General features: G+C 46.7%; 1 protein-coding gene across 1 annotated transcript in view; it reads right to left on the minus strand.

Annotated features, from left to right (window-relative positions):
• FBXO18 (F-box protein, helicase, 18) overlaps nt 1-18,502 on the minus strand; it is a 43,847-nt gene that overhangs the window by 15,433 nt on the left and 9,912 nt on the right. Inside the window, 13 exon segments of the mRNA XM_011957065.1 lie at nt 405-526; nt 617-716; nt 3,764-3,900; nt 4,564-4,650; nt 4,733-4,820; nt 6,106-6,328; nt 6,991-7,159; nt 8,270-8,361; nt 8,699-8,791; nt 11,385-11,575; nt 13,198-13,333; nt 13,435-13,565; nt 15,867-16,468. Coding sequence (XP_011812455.1) covers nt 405-526; nt 617-716; nt 3,764-3,900; nt 4,564-4,650; nt 4,733-4,820; nt 6,106-6,328; nt 6,991-7,159; nt 8,270-8,361; nt 8,699-8,791; nt 11,385-11,575; nt 13,198-13,333; nt 13,435-13,565; nt 15,867-16,468 — 2,171 coding nt within the window.

The raw sequence follows: 18,502 nt of genomic DNA on the forward strand, positions 1-18,502 counted from the left end.
GCCCCCAGCCACACGCAGTTAGTGACCAGTCAGAACTAGAGCCTAGGTGTGTACTCCGCGTGTTGTCAGCTCAGCTGTTCTCACACTAATGACAACACACAACCAGAAAAGCTTCCAGTAACCCGCAGCCTCACTGGCATTGTCAAGGGAAGAAGGGCATTCATTGTCTAAAGAGTGGAAATTAAGGTCCCCAGCCCTTCTTGTGTCTGCCTTTCCAGGAATGTTTCACTGGCATCATCAGAATGGCCTGGGATACAGACCAGCCACGGTGCAGCGCGGTGGAAAGAGTCAAAAACCCAAATGCTTTCTCGCATGATAATCCCAATGAAGGTGAACATTTTCACTGGGTATGTTCATCTACAACGTTTCTGTGCATGAAGTGGTCGACAGAAAAGTACTCTTACCCCAATCAAATGTATCCTTGAAGGGACTTCCCCTTCCGTCACCCGTACGGCCTCATCAAACACGTTGGCGTTGGTCCGGGACAACAAGGCCACTTGCCCCTTTGCGTCACCTCTAATGCCACCTTTAGGGAGAGAGCACAAACTCTATGGCAAATCGAAATAAAGACGAAAACTTTTGTAACATAAAAGAGAAAAATAACTAAAAGCCTTACTCTGATGGTTTCCTCCAACCAAAGTCTTCTTCCTGACTCTCTTGCAAACATCCAAGATAGTAGCTCCCACATAAGCTATTTCCACACCGAACCGAAAACTCTGGAAAACAGCAAGACAGAGGGAGTCAGAAGCCCGCCCTGCGGCGTGTCCGTGCATTTCCATCACTGCCACCACAGCCCGGGCAGGCCGGACCCGACAAGTTATTCCTGACCCCCCGCACGGAAAGCGAACTTCACAGGCTCACTTTCCAGGCCCTTCACAACCCGGCAGTCTTTATTTTCCCTTATTCTCAACACCAATAGTAAAGTTTTCTTTTAAGCAAATCTACCCTTTTCTCCAAATCAAATCTAGTGAAGTCTAAATCAAACAGAAGATTAAGACAGGGTAAGGAGGGCTTCTCCCCTTGCCTTTGAGATCCCTCTCCACACCACCTTTACAACCACTGCCCCGCACCAACCAGCCATGGCAGAAGCACCAGCACCTGCACATTGCCCACGCTGCCTTGCCTCAGCCCACGCTGCTTTCCGTCTGACTTTCATCTACCAAAGTCACTTCCTAACCTTCAAAACTCAGCCCAAGACCCTGCTTCCTTCGCCCCTCCAGCTGGCAAGATATCATTCTTCCCTACGCTCAGGGTGTGTACGGCCTGTTTTCACGCACACACAACTTCAGGTGCTTTGATGAATAGCAAACGAAAACTAGACTTTAAACAAACACTACTTTGTTACTCTAAAACTACTCTGAGTGAACCAGAACTGAAATTATAACATAAATATCCATGAGTTCATATTTAGATAAATGACTGAATATTTAAATAGATGGGAGAAAAGAAACAAATCTCCTTTGCAGAAGAATTCCAAATAATTTCTGAAGATTCTTCGACACTTACTCCTTGAGTGTATAGAGACTTCCTGCCAAAGCATCCACGAGGGAAAGGATGAAGAAAAAGAGGAACTCTACAGTGGCGAAACCTGACAAACACTACATCAGCCAGGTGGTCAAGGTCAACCTCAAGTCATGAGCCATGGTGACAGCATGCACCTCGACAGCATGTGAAGAAAATGGAGCTTCACCTCTGTGGTCTTCCTCCCAGAACCCAGAACTCTAGCCTAACCATGAGGAAAGACATTAGACAAATCCCAGCACAGCGGCAGCCTACAAATGCCTAACTGGAACGTCTGGAAACTGTGAAAGTCACATCAGAAATAGGGAAAGTCTGAGGAACTGTCACAGCCAAGAAGAGCCTCATGACACATGGCTACATGTAATGTGGGATCCTGGATGGGAACCTGAAGTCACAGAAGACACTATTTCAAAACCAAGGAAATGCAAATGAACCATGGACTTCAGCCTATAATAATGTATCAATGTTGGTTCATTATCGTGGCAAGTGTTCCACACTAATATAAGATGATAAGATGTTAGTAATGGGAAACTGAGTACAGGACATATGAGAACTCTCCTCTCGATTTTTCTGGAAATCTGAAACTATTCTAAAAAAATATTGTCTATTAAAAGAACAAAACACCTCTGCACTGATGCTACCCTAAACCACCACAGCAGCAGGAGCTCAAGGGAAGAGTAACAGAGGCATCTATGGAACTTTCAATAACATCACAAAACACAGCACAGTTGATACTTTCATCCAAGTGAGACATCTCTTCTTTTTTTTTTAAGAGACGGAGTCTCGCTCTGTCGCCCAGGCTGGAGGGCTGTGGCGCAATCTCAGCTCACTGCAAGCTCCGCCTCCCGGGTTCACGCCATTCTCCTGCCTCAGTCTCCGGAGTAGCTGGGACTACAGGCGCCCGCTACAACACCCGGCTAATTTTTTATATTTTTAGTAGAGACGGGGTTTCACTGTGTTAGCCAGGATGGTCTCGATCTCCTGCTCGGCCTCCCAAAGTGCTGGGATTACAGGCGTGAGCCACCGTGCCCGGCCGAGACATCTCTTCTAATTAGAAATGAGTTTCTTAAAAGCAGTGGTTCTCAAACTTCTGGTCTCAGGATGCTTCACAATTAAAAATCACACTTAAAAAGCCTCCAAAGAGCTTTTATTTACGTGAGCTCTATCTATATTTACCATATGAGAAATTTTAATTCATTTAAAAATAATGATTCAAAACTATTTTTTTTTTTAAAGACAGAGTCTCACTGTGTCGCCCAGGCTGGAGTGCAATGGTACAATCTCGGCTCACTGCAACCTCCACCTCCTGGGTTCCAGTGATTCTCCTGCCTCAGCCTCTTGAGTAGCTGACACTACAGGCATGAGTCACCACGCCTGGCTAATTTTTGTATTTTTAGCAGAGACAGGGTTTTACCATGTTGGCCAGGCTGGTATTGAACTCCTGACCTCAAGTGATCTGTCCTTCTTGGCCTCCCAAAATGCTGGGATTACAGGCATGAGCCACCGTGCCCAGCCAAAAGCCTCTTATGTGACGACATAAAGAATATATTTTTTGAAACATATTTCCCAGAACAAAAAAAAAAATTCAGCAAGAAGAATGGCACCACGTTCCATTTCTGCAAATCTCTTCAATGCCTGGCATAACAGAAGACTGCTGGCTTCCTGTGTTCACATCTGCATTGTCTGCTGTGATATACTGTCTTGGTTGACACACATGAAGAAAATTCAACCCCACACAGACATGTGATTGAAAAGGAAGGAGCGCATAATAAACTTTTCGCATAATCGAGGACACTGTGAGTTGTCATGTTCCTTATGCGAGAGTTTGCCAAAATTTTAATTTCACTTGAAAGCAAAGATGTTATTTTTGACAACAAACACTGTCAGTTATTTTCCCTGAAGTCGCAGCTTGTTTCACTCGTCTTTGAAAAAGTGCCAAATACACAAGTCTGAACAACCAGCGCTGGTCTAACAACTGTTCTAAGTACAAACATACAAGGCGGCAGCAGCCGTCAGTTCACAGTTCAGCCGCAGTAGCTCTTTCTCAGATGACCGCTGTGCACACACCTCTTATGAAAACAGTCTGACTTGGCAGACCCCGAGAACCACACTTTTGAGAACCACTACTTAGAAGCAAGGATTTGCTAGCTCTGGTGAGCCTGGCACACCACCTTGCACAGGGCCCAGCACGTAAGACACTGGGAGGGAGAAGAAATGGCTCTGATGCAGAACGTGCACTTACCTGCGTGAGATAGAAGACGTGGGTGTGGGGCACTGTGAACAGGGCGTTGACCGCACCCCGGAAGGTATAGATCTGCTGGTGCGGGTCCCCTACAAAGATTTTCCCACATGGCTGAGACAGAACTATGTTCATGATAGCTGTAACCAATGAGAGGAAAAGTGAGAAACCTTGAGGCCTCCACCCCAGGCAGCAAAAAGGAAAGGACAAAACACTTCCGTGAAGCTAAGCCAGGGCACACGGGACCTCAAGGTCGCCTTTTCCTGCAGGACAGGCACACTCCATCAAAAGCAGCTATTTTACAACGGACAAAAGAAACAGTTTCTGGTCCTAGGAATGCAGATTATGTTTCGCCCTGGATGAACTGTTGGAACCTAAGAAAACAACACAGGCAAATCTAAAATGAGGCAAATTGTCTTTAATGTTACAGCACTCAAAATTGACCTACAAAGTCAGACTCATTAACACTGTCCGTTCTCTCTTAGCCACTTGAGAAATAGACAACACAACCTTTTCCTCTCAATGGACGATCTCTTCCCACTGAGCATGAGTCTAGGTCCCTATCGTCTGCGGATCTACAACTTGGTCAACATGTTAAGAACAACCTAAGTAAAACCTATGGTGACAGAGAAATCTGCTCGGGTGAGGGCAAGGGGCAGCTTGAAATCCTAAGGTGAGTAAGAAGATCCTCTTCTTTATCACAAATAATAATAATCAACTTAGTTCACACAGATGTCCTCTTACATAATCACGGTGCTGTTTCTACGTATTTGAGACTACTGATGTCCTGAACAGTGTATCACCTGGTGTGCAGTCCTGGGCCTCATCCACAAAGATGGCATCAAAAGAGGCCAGCAAAGGCTTACTCAGCTGCCAGAGTTTCAAGTAGCCTAAAATAAGGAGAGAGGCAGGAGTTGTAACTCCAGGAAAGCAGTCCCACTTGCCAGTCCCCGCCATCCTGCAGCTGCCTACCGTCATGAGTCATCTGGTACGCCTCTTCTGTGCACTCCCCCAGCTTCCGCATGTTATCCCAGAGGCGGCTTGCTTCAAGGACACCATTCTAGGAAGGAAGGTATATGGTAACCCAGAGTTTGAGACCCTGGCAAAGGCAGCACCCTGCAGTCACACTTTCAATTCCTATACAGCAGTGAAGCCAGGGCATCATCACAGAAGGGGGACCGCAGGCACCTCCCTAACCTCCTGGGTCTCCTCAACAGCCTCTACACGCCACAGAGGGTCTCCAGTGCCGAGACAGGAAGCAGCCGGGCCATGCCACGCCCATGACAGGGCAGAGGTCACAACAGTTAGGTGAACCAGAAAAGGCCAAATTGTTTTTCTAGATTTATGACCGATTCTTAATTCATAAAAACAATGGCAAATGAAAAAGACTTGATAAAAATAAGAAACAGACTTTCCCACTAGCAAAATCTATTCCATAGAACCAATAACTCAAGAAAATCAGAAGAGAGATTCCAGCCTTCAGTTAAGATCAGACTTGAGGTCCAGAAACCCCAGTGACGAGTTCTTATAAACTCAGGCAGGTCATTCCATGTCTGCCTTCTTGTTAAATGGGAGGACTATTCTGAGGCTTAAGTGAGATGGTCACCAGTGTCCTCCACAGGGGAAAATATCTAACAATTCACAGCCATCCCCATGGGCCCACAGCCTCACCCTCCACCCTCAACCTCCTACGAACAGTTCTGAAGAAGTGAAAGAAGAAATAATGCTGTCCCACACTCCCTGTTTCCCCATCCTCAGATCCCCAACACTTCCCATTTCCCCATTCTCAGATCCCTAACACTTCCCCTGTTCCCCATCCTCAGATCCCTAACATTTCCCATTTCCCCCATCCTCAGATCCCTAACACTTCCCGTTTCCCCATCCTCAGATCCCTAACACTTCCCCTGTTTCCCCATCCTCAGATCCCTAACACTTCCCCTGTTTCCCCATCCTCAGATCCCTAACACTTCCCGTTTCCCCATCCTCAGATCCCTAACACTTCCCATTTCCCCATCCTCAGATCCCTAACAGTTCCCGTTTCCCCCATCCTCAGATCCCTAACACTTCCCATTTCCCCCATCCTCAGATCACTAACATTTCCCATTTCCCCCATCCTCAGATCCCTAACACTTCCCGTTTCCCCATCCTCAGATCCCTAACACTTCCCATTTCCCCCATCCTCAGATCCCTAATACTTCCTCTGTTCCCCATCCTCAGATCCCTAACACTTCCTATTTCCCCATCCTCAGATCCCTAACATTTCCCGTTTCCCCATCCTCAGATCCCTAACACTTCCCGTTTCCCCATCCTCAGATCCCTAACACTTCATACACTTAGACACTCACCAGTTTTTCACTCTGCTCAACCATGACTCTCTGTCCTTGGCTGTTCTTACACCAAATAGGCACGTGATCAATTGTCAGCTCTTCGTCAGCGGAGGCAAAGAAGTTCTCCAGAGTCTTACACACGAGCTTGGCTCTTATGAATCCACCCTTCCCTTCAGCAAGGACGGAGTTGACCATGAAAGGTGTTAACTTGAAGAGATTCAACTTCTTCTTCGACTGGTACCTGCAATACCCATCCCCAATGAACAGCACGTGGCTCTCCTGGCTCGGTGCTATTTAACATCTCCTCCACTCTCTCTAACGTCACCAGGAGGTAGCTTCAAGTGCCATGCACAGGCGAGACCAAATGCTTTAAAGCAAGAAAGTTCTGCATGGTCCTTTTCTGACTGGAAACGGCTTTCAGGACTCCCATGTACCAACCTAGAAGAGGAACCAGCTTACAGCAGACACTGCTCTTCCACCATGAAGCTGGGCTCCAGGAGGTCCCCAGAGGGACACTCGGAGTTCCCTGATGCCTCTACATCCAGGAGACCTGAGGCAAGTGTGCCTCGGCCAAGTCTTCCTCACTCCCTTCCAAGGAAAGCCTACAACTGATCAGGATTTGTGAGACTCTGAACTTTAAGCAAGTCATTCTGACTTTCTCTGCCTCAGTTCCATAACACCACCCCTCTCGGCAAGACGGCATTATATGTAAACAATATGTTGCTACAGGATAAAAGTACAAAAGGCTAAACCTGTGTTTTTATTTCCTGCCTGTAAGTGGAGATAACGGCACTACACTTCTCAGGGTCACTGTGGTGTAAGCTCACATGTAATTGTCATGGGAAAACAGTAAGACGCGACCGTGCCAGCAGCAACAGCGCCACTAGTGACAGCAGTACTCACTTCCGCCCTATGTGCCCGTAGGCCATGGAATGGAAGGTTTTGCAGATGACGTTGCTGGGGAAGACGCGTTCGGCCTGCTTTGCGATGCTCTTGTTGAACGTCACATACAGAAACCTGCTCTGAGACCACTTCTCTGCGTACTTGACCAGGGTTGAGGTCTTCCCAGTGCCTGGGGAAGCCAGGAGGAAAGGAGGTGACCTTCTGACCAGACAAGACATGCCCAGGGATTCCCCAATCAGGCCTGTGTCTTGACAGCAGGACAGTGACAAGTTTTCCAGTGCTGATAAAAGTAGTGCCACAAAAAGAGCAGCAGATTCGAAGCCGAGTGAAGGTGGGCTGGGTCTCAGCTCAGGTAGGCTCCAGCCTAGGGACAAAGGACAGGCGAACCCCTTGACCTCATGAGCTACAGTTTGCTTCTCAGAAATAAGTGGGTATCCCTTAGAGGTAGGGTTCCTGAGGGCAAAAATGCCCCTCAGGACAGGAGGGGAGGCTTAGGGAGGGGGAAAGCATGTCTCCGGAGACAGACAAGTCCAGTTTTGAATTCTGCCTCCACCATGAATCCAATTATTCAACCTGGGGCAAGGCTCTCTGTGCTTCAATTTCTTCCTCTATAAAATAAGAATAACTAAGCAACCTCACAGAATGCTATTAGGATCAGCACCATGCCAGGCACACTGCAGGCATTTAATACATTGGCGTTGTTGTTAGCAGGGTATTTAGCCACAAAAGGAGCAGGAAGGGATTACAGGTAGAAAAAAATAGCAAATAGCACGAGCGAAGGCTGTGATGAAAGAAGAAGCAAGTACTTCAGGAGGCTGTAAGTGGATCGGTGTGGCTGGCTGACAGGATAATTGTAGAGAATATATTTATGAATGTATGTTAAAACCCAATCCAAGGCAGACCCTCTAGACATCACCCCACGAAACCGGGGAGCTACTGAAACCCTGGGCTGGAGATTCACATGCCCTCCCTCTCCAGAAGCCGTCAGTGCCTCAGCAAACATCACAATGCTGGGCTCAATCCCGGGGACATCTACCCCACCAACTAACTGCTGTGAACTACCCGTCAACAGGAATTCTACTGTGCATGTCCATGCAGTGGTCCGGGGAAGCAAGGACTCCTTGGCCAGTTGCTTTTGAGATTGATTATTTGATCTGTTATCAAATGATTAGTTGGATGACAGATCAGAGCAAAGATGCCCTGGAGGGTAGCGAGAAGGGGCTGTAGGGAGAAAAGGCAGAAAACCACTACCTGGTGAACCTGATGTGGGCTCCCTTACCTGCAAAGGCCATGATTTTCACCACCTGGAGAGGTTCCATCTTATGATTCAGAATCAGCTGTTGTTCATGTGTAAGTTGGATGGTTTTCTTGCTATAATCATTACAGAAGAGAAATGAGAAAAACAGAAAGACATGAAAAGTCCAGGGGGTAGGCTGTCCAAAAACCAAACAGACAAATGGGATATACAAAAGCTGACCAAAAAAAGGCCTCTCCTTACGGGAATAAAAATGTTCTAAAGCTAGATTATAATGCTGACGCACACTCAGGCAATATCACTGAACTACACTCTTAGGATGGGTGAATTTTACGCAATGCACATTATGACTCAATGACGTTGCTAAAGTGAAGCAAAACATCTCCCTCCCTAAGTATAAGGAAGAGTCAAGGAGAGAAGACAAAACACATGCTGACCGACATATACACATACCCTGGCCAGACAGATGGCTCCTCTTTAACTTTTGTGGCCTGAGTGCAGGAATTCTCCTGAAGATATAGGCAATAGAAAATGTTGTAGTGAATCCTACCAGAAAAAAAAGTAGATTTAGAAAGTTTCAAATTCAAGTCACAATCTGTATTTCATTTTTCCTCAAATGGATTTAAACTCCTTCCCATTTCTAAAAAGAAAATACCTACCACCATTTAATGGAAAAAAGAAAGAAAAGGATTTAAATATATCTATGGCTGGCAAAGCATTCTCAGTCCTGGGAAAGGTGTAGTTTCTATGTATATCACCAAGAGGAGGAAGAGACCAGGACAGGCTCTTCAGGGAATGAGAGGCACCAGCTATGACTTTAAGAGATAAACAACCAGAAAAGCTCTAAGGACCAGTGGAAGGCAAAGGGAAACACTGCTCCCAGCACTGAGAGTCTTGTTTGAATGACACTCACTACACCTGCGGATAAAAACACCAGCTTCTTTCTAAACCTTAGTGGCTCTGCTGTCTACTTCTTAGGACATGACATTGCTTTAGAAGCATGAACGCATTCTATCATTTAAGGTCCCAAGAAAAGGGACTATGCTATGGATAACAAGATCTGATTACTAAGGACCTGAAAACAACAGCCTCCAAGTCACCAAGAGGGACCAAAGATGATAAAGTTCAATCAGCAGAGGCACAGGACATTGTTAGACTCGTCAGACTCAGCTGGCACATGCCATTCCAAAGCCTCTCCAAGTCTCCCCTCGACTGTGGGGGAGACCAGGGGGTGAGCTTGGACTCGCTCCCCCAACAATCGAGTGCACTGGTCCCCATCCCCAGAGCGAGAAGAGCCCGTCTCCAAGCCTCGACCTCTCCAATGCAACAAATACCTTTAATAATCCAACATTTCAGATGTGATTATATTATCTCCCAGAAAAAACAGGAAGACACATAGAAACGCAACAAAAATCAACACACATACTGCCATGGACTGAAGTGTGTCCCTTGAAATTCCCGTGTTGAAGTGCTACCCCAATGTGGTGTATGCAATAAGGAAGTAGTTAATGTTAGGTGAGAGGACAAGGGCAGGGCCCTGATCCAGAGGGATTGGGGTCCTCCTAAGAGGAGATGCCACAGTGTTGTCTCCACCCTGTGGGGATGTGGCAAGACGGCAGCCATCAGCAAACTCTTGGACACTTCTGGGGAATCCTGTTTCCTCCTGGTACCTTGCCACTGATGCCTGAGCACCAGTCACTCCCTTGGTGCCACCAGCCACCTTCCTCTCGGGGCTTGCAACTTCCAGGGGCCAGGCTCCCTGGAGAAGGTACCCCTTCCCCCACCCCACTCCCCACGGTTGCTGCTTCTCCAGGATGGCTGCACAGTCGAGCTACCTGTCCCCATCACTCCAACTCAGGGACAAGGCCCTCCCCAGCTGCCCAGCACACCCTGAGTTTTAGTCTACATTTTTTTTTTCTTTTTTAGAGCCTCACTCTGTCGCTCAGGCTGGAGTACAGTGGAGTGATCTCAGCTCACTGCAGGCTCTGCCTCCTGGGTTCAAGTGATTTTCGTGCCTTAGCCTCCCGAGTAACCGAGGAATAGAGACACGCACCACCAAAAATTTCCGGCTAATTTTTGTATGTTTAATAGAGATGGGGTTTCTCCTTGGTGGCCAGGCTGGTCTCCAGCTCCTGGCCTCAAGCGAACTGCCCGCCTCGCCTCCCGAAGTGCTGGATTACAGGTGTGAGCCACCGAGCCTGGCTTTATTCTACCTTCTAATCCGGGCCTGTAAGATCGCTCAACTGCTCCTGTCCATCCTTCACAATCTTGTGTTCCCTCCCACCCTTGCCACACTGCACTTTTTCTCTTCCTCACATGTCCCAAGTTCATTCCCATCCTCAGGCCCTTAAGGCATCTACACCTTCTCCTAAACTGCTCTCCCCACAGTTGTGAAACGGCGGCTCCTCCTCCACACTGAGGTTTCACTCAGACACTACCTGCTCAGAGAAGCTTTTTCCACCCCTCTAAAGCAGCATTCCCCCCAGAGCACTCTGTTCTATTTTCTCTGCAGGGCTCGTGACTCACTACAATGCCTTTTCACACATTCAATGACACAGGACCTGTCTTCCCTCACTAGATCAGGAACCTGCTCTAAGCTGTGGACCGGCTCGTGGACACCTATCGGACACGCACAGGTGTTCAGTGTTTGTCAGGCGCACGTGGCTCCCCAGGCGCTCCCCACTCTGCTGAGGAAACCATCGGGGCCCCTGTGAATCAGCAGCCCACACGCAACAGCCTCTCCCACGTGATAAGATGGACGCGTCTTTTCCATCCCACAAGTGGGAAACGGAGGAGGCAGAGCCTAACATTCTCCTAGGGAAGCGAGGCCACAGGTGAATAAGGAAGGCTTCTCTTGGAGAGGGGCTTCCCCTAAGGCTGCAAGACCCGTGATGGTAAAATCGGCTTTGGTGGTATCTTGCAGCCACCTAGAACTGTACATTCATAACACGCTCTTACCAGCCTTTCCACATCAAACTCTCCACCCCTGGCTCCTGCAGAAGATGACACTGAGGTGGAGCAGGGTGGGTCCCACAGCCTGCCGGGTGCTAATACTGCTAAGTGGCAGGGCTGGACCTGTTGCCGCATGTGGGACTCTCCCGTTATCACAGCATCCCCTCCCCTCCTCCCAGGGCATTACCTATTGCTGATGTTAATCCCCTTCTCCCTCATGGCGTAGAGAAGCACGGCTATGCAGTACAGGGTCTCAGTGACATCTGGCATGGTCACCGTGGAGCTGGGTCTCCGGAGGCAGAAGAGCAGTCGCTGGATGTCATTCACACTGCTGGAGAGGAGCACCACAGCCGCCACCAGGGCCCAGACATTGACACCCTGCAAGCCAGGAGCACAGGGAAGAAGGGACAGCCCAAACACAGGCCACGGTTAATACGAATCACAGCAGGAAGGAGCCGAGCCGGGGGTCCAGCTGCTGGCTACAGACTGTCTGGATTGAAACCAAACTTTCCAAGTGGCATCTGGGAAACAGGGGAGCCCTTCCGTTCACCCTGGACTCCTTCTCATCACTTTCGGATTTGAGATCTTAGTTTTCTTTAATTAAATAACACAGATGAAGTATCTAACATAGAACCTTGGATAGAGAGACAGTCTAAAAATATGAGCTCCCTGTCATCTCACCATTCTACTCTCCAGGCCACGGGGGCTCTCAGGCCTGTAAGTGCTTGGCGGGCCAGAGAAAAACAGCCAGCAGGGGGCGCCCACCCAAGAAGCCAGAGAGACGCAGACACAGGAGAGAGCTGCACGCAGGCTGTGGGGGAAATAAAGTCTGGCAATTCTCCCGCATGATGGTGTTAACTTGCTATTTACTATTAGTAATAACTTTTCATGGTAAGTTAAATAAATATGAAATTATGGAAAGTTTATTCTGTGAAGACAGCATGCTCCTCTTAGCAACGTCTCCATAAATGTTCACTTACACAGAAACAGTTAATAGTGGACACAGACCTTTTTTTTTTTTTTTTTTTTGAGATGAAGTCTTACTCTGTCACACAGGCTGGAGTGCAGTCGCGCGATCTCAGCTCACTGCAACCTCCGCTTGCCAGGTTCAAGCAATTTTCTTGTCTCAGCCTCCAGAGTAGCCATGACTACAGGTAGATGCCACCATGCTCGGCTAATTTTTGTATTTTTGGTAGAGACAGGGCTTCACCATGTTGGCCAGGCTGGTCTTGAACTCCTGACCTCAGGTGATCCACCCGCCTTGGCCTCCCAAAGTGCTGGGATAACAGGCGTGAGCCACCACACCCAGCCTTTACCATTCTTAAGTTACTACACGTCTCTGTGTTAAAGAACACATTCCAAGACAGGAACGTCCCATCCCCTTTCACTTCAACCATCTTATGAAAGAAGACGCACTCCACCACCATCAGCAATCTTCTTCTTTAAGAGAAAGAGAAATGCAGTTGCCTGGGTTCCCAGCCCTCTGTAGCCAGCAAAACGCATGCAGAGGTTGCACGTAGCCTTGAAGATTAAATCTGGGAACCCCTGAACTGGAAGACGAGCAACAGGGCTGAGATTCAAGGAGACTGAGGGTTATTTCTATCTTCTCATTACTTCATTGTGTGACTATAGCAAGACCCTTAATTTTTCTGTTCCTTTCAAATAAGCCAAGTTGTCAATAATGGGGTGGGCTGTCTTGTAAAGAAATCCTATTATTAAAAGTGTTCAGAGGCTAGATGACCACTTTTCAGAAATATTTCAGAGAGGATTTCTCAACCAAATGGGAAATCAGACTAAATGATTTTTTAAAATTTCCTCTAAATCTAAGACTCTATAATTATATGGCCTTTTATTTCTCCATTGGGAACAATGACAACATGAATGCTTCAAAGCATTCAGAGATTAAATACAGATATTAAAAATAAATATAAAGTCATCCTCAATTGAACTTTCCTCCAGTGAAATAAGATGCTGCCTTCTCCCGCAGCCTCCAGACCTACCCCGGCAGCAGCATAGAGGTCAGGGAGGTGTTGCCGCACACACGCCTCAGCCTCGGGGAGGAGGGGGTGGTCCCTCAGACTCCACATCACCCTCTCGGGATCCACACTCGGGGAGCACTTAGTGGTGGCTGTGTATCTGTAAGACATTCACGGGAGAGGCCATGAGTAGGGTGACCATAAGCACTGATGTACAAGGAAGACTTCAAAGACGCCTTCCTTACAACAGGTGAAGCTCACCGTATGAGGTTCAGCACACACAGGTCTGACTCCTTTTCTATGCCACAGTTAGACAGGATGCCGTCCACTTTGCTAACAGCTTGCTCTTCGTTCATCAGGTATCGATGGTACAGCTTCTTCCAAGGAATGAACTATGTAGTTAAAAAACAAAATAACATGAGGCAAAGGCCATTAGAAAGCCGATTAATGAGGTAGGCAGATCACCTGAGGTCAGGCGTTTGAGACCAGCCTGGCCAACATGGTGAAGCCCTGTCTCTACTGAAAAAACAATAGAAAAATTAGCCAGGCATGGTGGCACATGCCTGTAGTCCCAGCTACTCAGGAAGCTGAGGCAGGAAAATCACTTGAACCCGGGAGGTGGAGGTTACAGTAAGCCGAGATCAAGCCACTGCAGTGCACGTTAGCCTGGGTGACAGAGTAAGACCCCATCTCAGGAAAAAAAAAAAAAAGAAAAGAAAGAAAGAAAAAAAGCAGATAGCAGATTAAGCCACAAACACAGAGATAACCTTTTACCAGTGAAAAGCAATCACAGCTCACAATTCAAAAGCCAGGCAAATCAGGCAGAAATGTTACAGACATTTTTATTGGAAACTAGGAGAATTGGGTCTTGGTCTTGGTTCTAACACTAACTTGTTATAGTTACAGAATCTGGGAAAAGCTATAGCTTCAGTTTCCCTATCTAAAACATTAGTACACATAGCTCAGAGTTTCAATGAGAACAAAATAATATGAGAGCTGTGGCTATACCAATATCAGACAAAACAGATTGTAAGTCAATTTTGTCTGTTAAATACTGTCATAAGAGACAAAGGACATAACAATAAAAGGGTCAATTCACCAAGAAGGCATAATAACTATAAATATATATGCACCAAACACTGGAGCTCTTAAATATAGGAAACAACCCCTGACAGAACCGAAGGTAGAAACAAACAGCAACACAGTAACAGAAGGAGATTTCAACACCGCCATTTCAAAGATGAATGGAACAACCAGACAGAAGATAAATAAGGAAACAGAGGATCTGAACAACACTATGGACTAAGTGGACTGAACAAACATATATAGAATACTCCACCTAACAACAGCAAAATATACATTCCTCTCAAGGGCACTTGAAACATTCTCCAGCATAGATCACCTGTTAGGCCACGAAACAAGTTTCAACAAACTTAAAAACCACTGAAGTTATTATACAAAGTATCTTTTTAAATCACAATGGAATGTAACCAGAAATCAACAGCAGAAGGAAAACTGAAAAATCCACAAATACATGGAAATTAAACAACATACTCTTGGCCAGGCACGGTGGTGTATGCCTATAATCCCTGCACTTTGGGAGGCTGAGACAGGAGAATCACTTGAGTTTGAGACCATCCTGGACTACAAGGTGAAATCTCATCTCTCCTAAAAATACAAAAGTTAGCCGCGCATGGTGGCGCGTGTCTGTAATCCCAGCTGCTTGGGAGGCTGAAGCACAAGAATCACTTGAACTCAGGAGGTGGAGATTGAAGTGAGCCAAAATCAAGCCACTGCACTCCAGCCTGGGTGACAGAGACTCTGTCTCAAAACAAAACAAAACAAAACAAAACAAACAAACAAAAAACCACATTCTTAAAACAACCAATGGGTCAAAGAAGAAATCACAAAGAAAATTAGAAAATATCTTGAGGCAAATGAAAATGAAAACATAACATAGCAAAACTTATGAAATGCAATGAATGCTGTTGTGCTGTTCTAAGAGAGCGGTTTACAGCTATAAATGCTTACATTAAAACAAACAAACAAACAAAAAAAACCGGCTGGACGTAGTGGCTCATGCCTGTAATCCCAGCAGTTGGGAGGCTGATGGCAGGCAGATCACTTGAAGTTAGGAGTTTCGGAGACCAGCCTGGCCAACATGGTAAAACCCCGTCTCAACTGAAAATACAAATTAGCCAGGTGTGGTGGTGCACACCTGTAATCCCGGCTACTGGGGAGGCTGAGGCAGGAGAATCACTTGAACCCAAAAGGCAGAGGTTGCAGTGAGTCGAGATCGTGCCACTGCCTGCCCTTCAGCCTGGGCAACAGCAGGAAACTCTGTCTCAAAAAAAAAACAAGAGGTGAAGGGAGATATGAGGAACCCTCCAGGTGGGGAGCGTGGGAGGATGAGAGCAACCCAGGGAGGGGAAGGAATGTGCAGTCTGTGGTCAGGACACAGCAGAGGAGCTGTAGATAGAACACAGGGAAGCCGTGTTGAGTGGAAGTGAGCGAAGAGGCTGGAGGCATAGGGTGGGGCAGACACGGAAGGCCTTAAATGCCTCTAAGGAGTCTGAATGTCTTCTGAAGGCAAATGGAAACCATTTCTGAAAAGATCCTCTGATTAGAAGCATACATTAAGCAAAGTTACGTGCTTTTAGAGGAAACATCTCCCAACTCCAGCACTCACTCACCAGAGGGTCACTGATGATCTCCCTCCACAGGTGGCACACCAAGCTCAGGTTCCAATAGAGGTCTTCCACCGGGAGGAAGGCAAACACGTGCCTCAGGACCTCACTAGGCAGGCTACAAATGTGGCTTGGTGCTTCCTGGCAGGGCAAGGTCCCAAGAAGCCCATAGTATGAGTCAGGAATGGGATCAGGACCCATGTCCCCCGCATCTTGGTCGGTTTCTCCAGACTCCTCAGAGAGTCGAGACGTACTGTCCTCTGCTTCTTGCCTGGCCTCCCTAGGCCTTGTGCATGGCACAGTCAAATGGTGCCGCAGAGCTTTCTTAGAAACTCCATCCCACCGGCTGGTCCCGGTAGCCTGGTTACTCTCTTCCTCAGAGGACCGAGACCGCTTCCTGGAGGGCGGGGCAGACCCTGATGAGCCCAGCCATGCTTCTCCACTGCCTTCCTGAGGCAGTGCACAGCTGCTCTCTGCAGGAAAGATCATGTCACCCTCAGAGTCCTGACAGCTGTCCTGGCCAACAGAATTGCTTTTGGCCATGTCATTGGTGCACGGCCGCTTGCCTGCTAGGAAGAACTCAGGGATACATCTTTGACGTCCCTGACCTGTAGAGATAACCCAAACAGGACGGACAAGAAATGAACGATGACTGTTGACCTGCTATTAACCCAAATAAGACACACTAATTTTCAATTATCTATGTTAACAGAGGAAAGAGATAAAAACACATTTATGGGCCAGCTGATTATATAAATAACTAATTCAAACAATATTTACATTTGGCTCTATCATATAACCAGACACACATTTGCAAAGAGACAGAGACCAGTCTTCGCATGGTGTGAGGGCCAACAAGACTCCCTGCAGTAAATACAAGTACAGAGAAACAGGCTACGCAGGGAACATCTGAATGGACAGACAAAAAGGAGGTGACTGCTCACAACCACACCACCACTCACAAAGTGCCCGGCTCCCAATCACAACAGAAAGCCTACATGTGCTGAAGCAGAAATTCACATGCTTGGGGTTATCAGGATTCTGAAAAGCTCACTCTTCTCATGTGACAGTGCTAAAACTGTTATTTTTATTTCTTTTTTATTTATGTATTTATTTATTTTTGAGATGGAGTCTCGCTCTGTCGCCCAGGCTGGAGTGCAGTGGCATGATCTTGGCTCACTGCAACCTCCACCTCCCAGGTTCAAGCTATTCTCCTGCCTCAGCCTCCCAAGTAGCTGGGACTACAGGCGTATGCCACCATACCTGGCTAATTTTTGTATTTTAGTAGAGATGGAGTTTCGCCGTGTTGGCCAGGCTGGCCTAGAATTCCTGACCTCAAGTAACCCACTCGCCTCGGCCTCCCAAAGTGCTGGGATTACAGGCGTGAGCCACTGTGCCCAGCTTTTATTCATATTTCTTCCTGTGAAGGTGACACATTAATTTATTTTAAAATAAAAAGGCGGGACTCAGAATTCTCTTTATAGTATTAGAACGGTACCTAATCTCTTCTACATGTTTGTTCAGTGAGCATTTACTAAGCACCAATGATTCTGAGACAAATGTAAAGTGAAAAATGGTTACATTTCCTGACCTCACAGATTTTTCAGGAACATAGGAAAGCCTAAATGGTGATTTCATACATCCCACAGCATTTTCAAACTCCTAAAAATTATTTTTAAATGCCAAAGAAGTAAACACCTTATCAATAATATATAGTTCCTTTCTAAATGGCTGGAACTAAAATACTCACTTTGGAAGAGAATGGACTGAAACTCGGTTTGGCCTTTAACAAAATTTATGAAACTGAAACAGATATTTTTCTATGTTAGTAAAAAATATATATATAACTGTTAACTCTTTCTTGGGCAATTTGATAGAAACCCAGAATTTTCACATCACTATTACTATAGGTTAAATCCACATGATCAGGGTTAAATCCTAGAATTTTCTTTTTTAAAAAATATTATTATTATTATTTTAAATAGAGACGGGGTCTCACTATGTTGCCCAGGCTGGTCTGGCACTTCTGGGCTCAAGCAATTCTCCCACTTCAACCTCCCAAAGTACTGGGATTACAAATAAGGCGTGAGCTACTGCTCCCAGCCAAATCCTGGTATCTTCCAACTGTTGAATCCAGTCACACCCACAGTCATTGAGACCTTACCACCTGGTCAGGGCCACCTCACAAGTCCTTGTCAGTAAAGAACTCAAAATAGAGAAGAAATAGACTTCTATATATGGAACAAACTCAGTATCAAACAGGATATAAGTAAGTTTCAAACTGCCTCATACAGTTGGTTATAGCAGTTCCCACAGCAGGAAACATACAATAGTTAAAAACAACCAGGCTGGGAGAGGTGGCTCACACCTGTAATCCTGGCAGTTTGAGAGGCGGAAGCAGGTGGGTCTCTTGAGCCCAGGAGTTTGAGACCAGCCTGGGCAACATAGCAAAACCCTGTCTCTACAAAAAAAAAATACAAAAATTAGCTGGGCATGGTGGCACGCACCTGTAAGTCCCAGCTATTTGGGAGGCTGAGGTGACAGGCAGAGGCTGCAGTGAGCTGAAATGGTGCCACTGCACTCCTGGATGACAGAGCAAGACCCTGCCTCAAAAAAAGAAAAAGAAAAGGACAACCAGATAA

The sequence above is a fragment of the Colobus angolensis genome, unplaced genomic scaffold (genome assembly GCF_000951035.1).
Source record: "Colobus angolensis palliatus isolate OR3802 unplaced genomic scaffold, Cang.pa_1.0 Scaffold432, whole genome shotgun sequence".
Taxonomy (NCBI): Eukaryota; Metazoa; Chordata; class Mammalia; order Primates; family Cercopithecidae; genus Colobus; species Colobus angolensis.